Here is an 11,115-nt window from a genome sequence, read left to right as displayed (position 1 = left end):
ATCTGTCATAGGTGATTGTTAACTGGACAACCTTGTAAGCATCGAGCATCTTTGGGTAGATGCCTCTCCCCCCATGAAAGCTAGCGAGCTTTGCTGCTCTAGCTTCTGATACCTTACCTCGTTTTGGAGAGTAGTCCTGGCAACAGGGTGGAGGCAACTGGATTATTTATGTCCAGCCCAATGTGAGCGAGTGTATCAGAATCTGGCCGGGGGGAGGGCAGTGTGGCTGGGTGCTTCCAGCAGGATGTGAAGGATGGGGTCTCATCACCATCTCATGAGTAATTCTCATGGAGGATGAAGACCATTTCTTCAGTTTTGTGCGTGAAGGGGTGATTCAGGAGATGTGTCGGTAGGACTCAGTGCATTATTCCAAGCTTTGGAAACAGGAAGGCAACAGTTTGTTTCCAAACATGTTCAGTGTTTTGAAAACCCAGGACAGTAATTGCTGTCTGGTTGTTTGCGCTGAGTACACAGATGGGGGTTTGGGACCAAATTGATTTCTGACGTAACTCTGGACATCGGTGGTGTTTCACCATTGGTGAATGTGGCCAGTCTTAGGTTTGTGAGATGACTGACTCACTCATGAGCGACCCGCTGAGTCACAGGTCAGTGGACAAGTTGCATTGGAATATTATTGACATTTCTGAAAAATGAGCTTTGATTCTTAACATCTTTTTAAATCAGGTTGCTTGGGTACTTTCAATGAAAGCATTGCAAATTGACTGTGATTTTAATCACCGTTTTATCTGATTTTTTTTTTTATTTTCTGTAAGAATTAAAATATTTAATTTAAAAGATCAGTCATTGAAATAGATGGATTAAATGATAAAGGATCTGATTCTTGGTTTAGGGAAGGTGAGTGACTGGATCCTTGTGCTGGGACAGATTTCTCTGATGATGTAAACTGGTGGAGCTGGCAAGGCAGACTGGCCTGGAGTAGGGATCCAGCGCGTCCCCTCTGCTCCTGTGCTGCTGATAAACCCCAGGGCCAGGTGGGAGAGCTGGCAGGGTGATGCTCACCAGCCACAGCTGCTGCTGCAGGAGATTACCCTTAGGGTTGCATGGTAGGTGGGGACTCCTGGGGCTTGAACCGAAACTGCCAAAACCAATTGAATGTGGAACTTCAATCAATCAAGTTCATAAAAATCCTTAATATTCAACAAAATCCTTAATGATTGTGGAAAACGTACAATAAAGCACATTTGTTAGCACATCACATCGTCCTGTTTGCTCTGTAGATTGAGGGGAGAAAAGCAAAGCCCGAGCTTCCCCCTCCCCTCGCCTCACCCCTTGATTTGGGCAGTGGTTCCCCGGGAGGGCAGTGAGGTCTCCTTTCCAGTCTGAGCCAAAATGGAGCCGTGTTAAGCATTGGAGCAATGGGAAAGCTCATAGCCCAGCATCCGAGGGCTGCTCTGCTAAAGAGGTGCAGCCGCGGCAGCTGCCTTTGCTGGGGATACCCCGTATCCCTGTCCTGCTGCCCCGGGGCAGCTCCATGCCAGCTACGCACTGGGTTTGGGCACTGTCGCTCTGCACGGATGATCCTCGTCATGCCTTAGTGAAGATGGGCTGAATGGGGAAGGGAAAATTGCTCCCTGCAGTTCCCTTTCCCAGCCGGCTGCCCCGTGAACAGCACGGCATCGCTGTCCCTGGGCCAGGGAACGGGCTGTACCCTTGGGTGGCCGGGCATCGCAGGAAGGAGACTTGCTGTCCCGCTGCCCTGCCGTGGCTAGAGCTGCTGCTGCTGAGGATCGGAGTCGGTCGCTGGAACAGAGCTGCCTCTGTCCCTGCAGCCAGGAGGACAGGCAGCGAGGGCCCTCGGATTGTCTAATTTCGAGACTCAGAGGGTAACATCCAGTCCGGCTCCGTTGCAGGTGTAGGCGTCACAGGTTTACTTAATGGTCTCAGCTCTGGCTCTGCATCCTAGCTGAATCCAGGAGGATAGTTTTACTTGGGCATGAAAGCAGAACTGAGACCACAAAGTTTGTGTAGAAGTCTCCAAAAATCACTCCCAGCATTCTGGCATGTCTGTGGCACTGTCGAGAGAGCAAAAGGTATTTCAGAAGTGGAGCCGGGGAAGGTCTATTACCTCCGTGCCGACATGAGAAACTAAGGCAGGGAGGGGACCAGTGACTTACCCAAGATCACACAACAGGGCCTTGGCAGACCTGGGAAAGGTGGGAGGAGCACCTGGATCCTAAACCTCTACTTCAGTCAAAGGCCTGGCTTCTCCCAGCTCTATCAGCAGCCTCTGTGGTTCCCAGAGCTCCCCAGAGGATCTGGTTTAAGGCATGCGGACGACAGCATTACCTAATTCTGCTTTTTCGTATCTTGTTCATGCATCTGTGAAAGCACGACCAGTCCGGCATGCTTGATTTTAAAATTTCTTTTTAAACAGAGATTTTAAGATTTAGTATTTCTGGGGTTCAAGGGTGAACTGGCCTGCGTGAATAATTTCTGGTTCCATTTGCTGCTGCTAGTACTAAAATTTGCCAAAAGCAGCCTTTAATGGTAAGTCAATCCCATTATTCTTGTAGGGTCTGTGATGTGAGTAGAGATATGAAAATTCCCAGGAAGTGGCATTTCAAGTCCTGTACTAACCTTCTATAACTTTGACTGTATTATTTTAAAGGAACTTTGCCTGCCTATGCACCATTTCTCTAGGAATGTAAAAATCCAACAACCATCACAAAAGCCATTCACATTAGCAGCCTGCTTGTGAATTTTAATTAACAGGAAATGCCACTCACGCATTGAAATTCAACATCCAGAATATCTCTGCTTTACTCCTTTGATGTTCCCCATCCAATCCTGGACCAACATCCACATGTTCTCCTGAGACACTGGGAGGAAAATCATTCTAGTTTATTTACAGTAGGGAAGCCTTCTGTAGTATCTTTTATCCCAGAAGCATTCAAGTTGCTTTACAAACATCACACAGAAAAGCTGCTATATGGGTCTTTACAGCAGTGAGTGATTCTGGGGCTGTGCTCAGCCGATGTGCACCCGGCAGCGATGTGGAAGTTCAGGAGAAAAAGGGAAAGATTCCTGAAACAAATGAAAGCCCGGCACGATAGGGGAAATTCAGCTATTGAAAGTTAGATAGCCTTGGTTCCCTTATCACATTTATCCCTCAACAGTCACTGAAAGGATGTTGCTGGGATTTTTCTATATTTCTATAGTAGACACCTAAGAAGACACGACCTGGGTCTGTCTCACCATAAGTTGTTCATTTCCATGTGATTTTAACAAGCAAAGAATCACCACTAATGGGCTAATCTTTCCCACACCCTCAATTTCTTGAATTGGCAGAATAATGTGATCAACAGGTGCTGATGATATTGTCATGGAGAAATATCTTCAGCCTTACATCATCCTATTTTTAGCCCTCCACTACTCTGCTTTATCCAGTCATTTTCTTAAGCTGTGTAGTTCATGTACCCCACACTCTACCTGTGATATAGCTGCTCCTTTACATTGTACCCCCTCCCATCATCGTCACCACCGCAGGGTTACCCTGTCACTACAGGTTGAACTTGTAGGTGTCTTGGCAAGAGGCTGTTGTTCGGACTGCCCTGAGCCCCACTCTGTGAGCACTGCAGTCTGCAAAGCAGAAATGGATTTCAAATTTCTGTCTTGGTCAGTACAAGCTCAGCCACCGTCCCTAATCAGAGCAAAGCCAGGCTATGCTTACCGGCTCTGATACAAATGAAACCCTCTGTTGTCTTCCTATAGTTCCAGCAAGCTAGTTGCAGGCATGTGGGTCTTTCCTTTATCTCCTACTGTAGTGCTAAAAAGTCGAAATCAGGGATGTTAGAAAATTTTAGAGCTTAAGCTCTATAGAGACTGGAGCTAGTCAAGAAAGCAAAACCCCTTTATACCACCCAGGAGCTTGGCCAAAAGATCCCCAGTGACACAGTGGGAAAATGCACCTTGGAGCATCCCGGGGACACACAGCGTATGCATCCCCAACAACGGCTCGCAGTCTCCCGTTTCTCCTTCACTTCCTCAGCTCTCCTTAAAACTCCCCCACCCGCAGACTTCTTTAGTTTCTGAGCTGAAATGAAGACAGACCTTGAGGTATTTTAGCAGAATGTGACCGCAAGATGTCACAGTTGCTTTGCTGAGATGCACGGTCCTGCCCGTGTCCTACTCCCCAGCCTTTGCCCGCGGTTCTTCCTGTGTCTTTATAAGCACACACACTTGTTTGGGGTTTTGGTTTGGTGGTGATTTTTTGGGTTTTGGGGGTTTTGGTTTTGGTTTTTTTGGGGGGGTTTGTTGTTTTTTTTTTTGAGCAAAGCAAGCTTTGTTCGTTGTGTCCTAGGGAAAGTTAGGCATACATGGTTCTAGCTCATTTAGACATTATCAGTTCAGGGTATAAAATAGCAGATATCCCAGATTTAGGATAGTCCAGCCTGCAGAGATCAATTTTGAGTTGAGCCAGAGGAAAAGCTAGGTTTGACTTTGCATACAAACACTTCTTGGTGCTGCTTGGAGTTACTGGTCAAGCACAGCTCCCCCACAGACTTCAGCTCCCCTTTGCCAGATGATGCAGCAGGCTCAGAAAACACTAATCACTGTGTTGTGGACTTGAGGGTTTTTTGGTTCTTTATTGCTAACATTTTTATTTTGCTGCCCAGAAAGCTACCTGCTTAGCCTGGATGGGGTCCCAGGGGCTGATGAAATCAGTTAGCTCAGAAATACAGCGAGGAAGAAGTTTAATGTCAGAATAGCAACTAAGAAGAACCTGATGAGTTTTGCAGAATACAAGTATGGGCCTTTTGGGGTGGTCCAAATTGAATTCAAGACCTAATTCATGGCCTGTGCAAGCAATTGCTATGGATGCTCCAAACAAATGGCACTTTCTTTCACGCCCGCCTGGCTGGTGCCTCTTCCCAGCTGGAGTCAGTCAGAGTTTCTCATTTGGTGTCTGTGCTCCAGGGCACCAGGAGGAAACCTTTGCTCTACCAGCCATGTGAGAAACAGAAAAAAATCTAGGAATAAAGCAGAGTAGTTGTTGAGTGGAGCAGCAAGGGCAGAAAGGACCTTGTCTGGTACCTACAGGAAGGGCCGAGGAGGCAGGCAGAGGTTTGCTCTGCCCGCTTGTGCTCGTGATTGCTCGTCCTCCGACGACTGCCGCTGCCGTGGGGTCTGGCCACGTCCCCTGGGGAAGGGTGCTGCTCTCCCACCACTCGCCGGAGAGCAGAGCCCCGCGTGCTCCGTCCCCGGGGGCGGCGGGGACAGGGCTGACCTCCAGCCCTTTGCTCTCTCCCGCCCAGGGGAGCATGAGAACATCCCGGGGGCCCAGCGGTTCCCACCCGGCGGGAGGGCTCGGCTCGGCACGGGACAGCGGGTCCCTGTAAAGAGCAGCCTCAGCGGCGGCTGGGTGAGCTGCGTTGCCTTTGCCCACAAGCAGTGGCTTAGTGTGAAAGCATCTGGCAAAGAGGCGGGTTTGGTGGGAGCCAGGGAAGGCTCCTGTAACCCATGAGCTCGGTGCAGGGGGGTGGGCAGCGGTGGTACACTTTTCTTGTGTGCCAGCTAATCGGAGGAGGGGAAATCCTCTTTTTTGGAAACATAACTGAGGAGCAAACACCACGGGCTGGTCCTCATCTCCCGGCGAGTGGGTTGGGTGGCTGGAGCTCTGTGCTCTGCACATGCCAGGGGTCAGGCGAGTCGGTCCCATGGGGACCACACATCCTGGCGTGCACGTCTGGGAGCTTCTCAGCGCTTTGGGAATCCTGCCTGTGGCAGAGCTTGCTTTGCAGTGGATTTGCTGGCTATCGGGAATTGGGAAAGGTTCAAGTCTGAAGCTTCATCTTGCTCTGCTAGGACTATGAGATGGGCCTTTAAGCAGTTTGTGTACCCTCCACACAAGCTCACGGTTTCAGGAAGGAGCAGCAGCCTGCCAGAAAAGATGAACAATTGTCAGCACATGGTTTGCTGGATCCTACCATACCCTTTGTGCCATGACTGATGTCTGAAAGTGGAAAAGCTCCCCTTCTCTCTGAAAGGAATCCCAGCCTTGCTGCTTGCTAGTGAGAAGTGAGAGAAGTCAGCTGGGATAGGACAGCTGATTTCCCCATGAGGGGTGGTGACACCCCATGTCCCATGTGATGCTTGTTCCATCTTCGTCAGTCCATATGTCATTGACTCATTTTTTTCAGCTACGTGCCATGAAAATAAGCCTTCTCTGAAACAGCAATAATATCAGAAGTGTAAAGCCCAAGCAGTGCTATGCATCCTGGCTCAGTCCTGTAGTGGGGTTATTCCCCAGGCTTCATGCACCGGGTTTGCCCATTCACTTCAGGAATTGCCAGCATTGCTGATCTGAATTGTCTTAAAACGTGGTGAGGTTTGGGGTGGGGTTTTTTTGACTCCTGGCTCTCTGGTGCCAGCCGCCTTGGTTTCCTATCCTGCATCTCCCAGCAGTTGCATCCAGGATCCTCTCAGAGCAATAAGGCACTGGAGCATGGAGAGTTTTCGAGCAAGACTGGGGCACCTCTCTGCTGCTGGGTAAGTAGTGCCTGCTTTAATCCCTCTCCTTTGCTCTGTCTTGATAGCCATTGAATGGCCTTTTTCCACAGAAAAACCTCCTTTGCTAGTGAAAATTCTCCCTCAAATGATAACTGAGGCTGCTGTCAGGCAGGGGGGGATTGCCTGACTGAGTTTAATCCTGGGGAGAGGCTCCTTCTCCCCACCAGGTTTTCTGCTCTCTGGAGAGTCACTCCAGATGTGCAGCCTGAGAAATGATATTCCTTCCCAAACATTTGTTTTCATTAGACATTTAAATAGCTTTATGGGACATTTCATCCTGTCTGCAGTGGCCAAATTCTTATCCTTGGAGATTTCCTCTGGTACTGGAGCTTTAGTGTGAAACTGTTTTCTCTGATCAGTTCTGTATTTGTCACCCTTAAACCTGCAGATTTTTGTTTGGTCTCCTCTTAAGATGCAGGGAGAGCAGAAACTCTCACTCACATCTCTCTCATTCATTGAACACCTTGTAATTACAGAGCTGGTCTAACGATTTCCACAGCAGCCAGGAGCCTCCTCTTTCTCACTCCAGCATCCCCTAAATAACCACTAAAGCCACTCCTAGCCACTGCCAATGACTTGACCCCTCTGAGTGACTTTATTTTGATTTTTTATAGAATAATACAATGCTTTCCCTTGCTTGCATTAAAGGAGGAGCAGTTGCATTGCTTTTTATTTGATCTTTCAAGAAATGCCTTGAACTTCCCTGTCTTGCACGCTTCCAGGGAAGATCTCAGCCCCTGCTACTCAGATTAGCAGAGAAGTAGAGAAGAGTGAGACCAGAGGCACTCAGACAAGGACAGTATAAAGACCCATGAGTGATCATCTTGAGAAAGCCCCCTGATTAGTGCATTTCTGTACTTCCTCTGCTAACACTCAGGTACTTGTTCTTTTTACAGGATGAGAGCCCATGCCTACTGTGAAGACTTTCTATTCCCAAAGGTTTGCAGGACCACAGCAGACCTGTGGTCGGTTTACTCCAAGCCTGTCCCAGCAAACGGCAGAGAGCTGTGGACCTTGTTTCTGCAGTGTTCATGCATTACAGTGGTGATAGGAGGCCTCTTTTACAACTGGATGTTTGCTTCCCTGGAATACTCCTGGCATCTCTCCATTGCAATGGCCATGTCCTTCAGTCCGCTCCTTCTCCTGACCCTTTTCTTGGTGCATCCTGCCCGTTGTGTCTTCAGTATGATCATGCCTACGTTAGGTACCAAACAAGGCCGGAAGCTTCTCTTGTCAACTTGTATCATGATAGTAGTGATTAACATAACACCCAACATCATAAGCAACATTAAAACCATACTGCAGGTTTTTAAGTGCATCTGCAAGAATTCCTCTGAGAGTCTTTTGAACTCAACTGCTCTGCTAGCAACAGCTTCCTGGGAGTTTGGGGGTGCAATCCAAGAAAGCATTAATTCCATTAATATTTATAGGCCTATGAATGGACATTTTCAGTTTTCATTGCTTAAGAACAGCTCCTTTATTTACCAACAAATGCACCTTGCTGGTGAGAAAATTGGGAGGGACCTTTTGGCTGTTGAGGTATTGGTCAAAGACTCTGTCCGAGTAGGCAACAAGCTGGTCGCTGGCTTCTCCGTGCTCTATCTTTGTTTTGAGTCCACCTGGTATTTGAAAAATTATCTCACCAACCTCCGCTTTGACAATTTTTACATCACCAAGAAGTTGGAACGTTTAGCTGTGGACAGAAAAGCAGCTCACCTGCTGGTGGGCTCATCCAAAACCCTCATTCGACCAACAGGCTTGAAGTTGTCCCGGGAAGAAGCGATGCTGTGCCTCGTGCAAGCCATGCTCCTCACCGTGGCCCTGATGCTGATGCTCGTGGTCGTGGCAATGGACCACTTTGCATTCAGCGTGGCAGACACCGCGGTGAGAAAGGCAGCTCAGTTCTCCACAGTGCCCGTCACTCTCAGCATTAAATACCGTGTAAGTGCTGGGGTCCCCTCTCCTTCCCTGTGCGGGGACCCCGTTGTGCATCACATCACAGGAGGCAGCAGTGGGGATTGCAGTCTTTGTAGCCTTATTTACATGATCTTTACTTCCCTCCCCAGAAGCCAGCTGTACAAGTAACGTAACAGGCTTGGCGGGGAGGAGGTAGAGGCACAACCTCAGTTGCTCCTTCCAGTGCATCTAATAGCAGCATTTACCCTCTCCCAATTACAGCCCCTTGGGAGCGAGGAGGGGAGCAAATAGTGCCTGATGCTGCAAAGACACGGCTAGCCGGTGGCAGTCAGACGTGCCTGTATCTCCAGGTCCCTTCCCTAGGCAGGGTGGAGGAACGGGTGTCCCTGCAGCACCATCCCCTGCCACAGAGTGGGTGCAAGCACAAAAGGAAGGGGGAAGCAGATGACTACGTCTCAGCTGTGAAGATGTCTCCTCATCTTATTGCACTGGCTGTCCTTTAAGGAGAAAGCTTTGTTGTCACCCTGTGCAATGCCTTTCACAAACCTCCCCAGTTTCTATCTATTTTAATATCCTTTATCTGGACTAGCTCTGGGTTAGTTTTTTAGCTTCCTTCTATAATACAGCCTGCCTCCCTCCCCAGCCCCAGGGTTCCTTAGTACACATACTTGCTTATGATGAATTTACAGTAAAATAATCAGGCCTTAGAAAAAAACCTAATATTCACATATGCAGCCACTAATACTGCTGTCTGGATGATGTCTTTCACTGTAAATCTCACACAGTGAATATCTGTTATGATCTCTGTAACAGCAGATAAAGATGACAGATGGCTGGGTCTCATTGTGCCAAGTACTCAGCACCTACAGATCATGCTGTTATTCTCACTTAGCCTGAAGGGTATATGCGCTTCGATGCCCTCCTCTCAATGCACCCAAACAAGCTGTAAGGGTGATTATACCCCTCCAGGCTGATGTTTTTGTAGTAACCAGATGATTTTAGTTTGTTCATACCCCATTTAACTTTTAACTCTCTTTATTTCAGGCTAAAATGGGGATCCTGCACTTTTTTTGGAAACTTTTATGGCTTCCTGATGAAGAATTACCACTTCGGGACTTTGAAGGAAGTTACCAGCATTATCTGACCTTCAGCTCTGCCCACTGCAGGGTCAGTCCCCCAAAGCCTCCCAACCCCTCTGTGCTGCTTGTCGTGGGGCTGCTCTTCTGCATCCTCTATGCCACCGTATTCCTGGAAACCTATGCACACCGCCTGTGCAGAAAAATCGCAGGCTCTTTCTTCGAGAGCTGGGAGGAGAAGCGAGCACTTTATCTCTACAAGAAGCTGTCCAGAAAGCACAAGGAGGAGCAAAACTGCATGAGAAACTAAGGATACTTTTGGAAATACAAGGAATGCCTGAGACCTGTGGCAGTGGCTGGGCACAGGCGTCTGCAACAGGATCACACGTTTAATATTCCAGAGTCAGAAACATGTTTGGACTCTCAGGAAAAAATATTTGCCAAAAAAAGAAAAAAAAGGTGAAATGTCACATTTTGCATCATTTGAGAAAAATGGGCTAAATTTACTTTTTTTCTTCCTCTTTTTTTTTTTAATCTAGAAGGCCTGGAGTCAGCTTTTCAGGAATGGTGGGAGATGATAGCTCATATGACTTGGAGGATATCTGCAGCATTAGGCAAGGCTAACTGGGAAATATGTGGGAGTTGGGGTGCGGGAAGAGCTTATTTACCTCCCCCATCACATCCATGCTGGAAGAAGTACATGCTTCCTTTCTTTCTCAAGTTATGCCTTCAGGCAGCAAAAAAAGGAAGCTCATTTGACTCATTAATTTAATTTTCAGGGAGTTTTTCTTTCAGGTTTCATGCACAGAAACCTGGGTAGACTGGATAAATATTAGCCTTTAGAAGATAGTTTATTCACCTAAGAAAGTGTCATTTCAGCCCACTGAAATAAATTCAGGACCAATATGACCATGAGACACACATGCTAGTCATAGGTACTAGTGGAAATCAGCACATGAGGACTTTATGAAATCATTTCACAATGGCTTTTCAAAATAAAATATAAATAAAATAGCTGAAGGACCTTAGAAGAGGAGGGGACCAGCCAATAAAGGCCAATTTGGGTGTCAGTCTTTTTTCCTAAGTAACAAGTGATAGGATGAGAGGGAACAGCCTCAAGTTGCACCAGGGGACATTTAGGTTGGATATTAGGAAAATGTCTTCACCGAAAGGGTTGTCAAGTGTTGGAACAGGCTGCCCGGGGAAGTGGTGGAGTCACCATCCCTGGGGGGATTTAAAAGACATGTAGATGTGGCACTTAGGGACATGGTTTAGTGGTGGACTTGACAGTGCTAGGTTAACAGTTGGACTCTGTGATCTTAAAGGTCTTTTCCAACCTAAATGATTCTATGATTCTAATTTAAGCCAACATCCTGGAGGACTTCAAAAGTAGTAGACAGAAACTTGACATTTGAATCAGTGCTCTGCAGGGAACAGGGAAGTAGCAGGACTTGGAGGGCTGGGCTTGCCTGAACTGAGCTGGTTTTACATGTTGGGTTGTTTAAAACTCAGAAACTCTGGTATTGTATCCAAGATGGAAAAATCCATCACTGAGGCAGTGTCTGAAACATGTTATTTTTGAAAGAGAGGC

The 11,115-nt window shown here is 47.6% G+C and overlaps 1 protein-coding gene across 1 annotated transcript; it reads left to right on the top strand.

Moving 5' to 3' along the window:
• Nucleotides 1-6,466: 6,466 nt before the first annotated feature.
• On the top strand, nt 6,467-9,961 carry OCSTAMP (osteoclast stimulatory transmembrane protein). Its single transcript, XM_049817367.1, has 3 exons — nt 6,467-6,510; nt 7,428-8,472; nt 9,493-9,961. Exons 1-3 carry the CDS (start codon nt 6,467-6,469, stop codon nt 9,832-9,834), a joined length of 1,431 nt encoding a protein of 476 aa, XP_049673324.1. The 3' UTR covers nt 9,835-9,961.
• Nucleotides 9,962-11,115: the final 1,154 nt, after the last annotated feature.

This window comes from Accipiter gentilis, chromosome 14 (genome assembly GCF_929443795.1).
Source record: "Accipiter gentilis chromosome 14, bAccGen1.1, whole genome shotgun sequence".
NCBI lineage: Eukaryota > Metazoa > Chordata > Aves > Accipitriformes > Accipitridae > Astur > Astur gentilis.
This window is presented reverse-complemented; position numbering and strand designations above follow the sequence as displayed.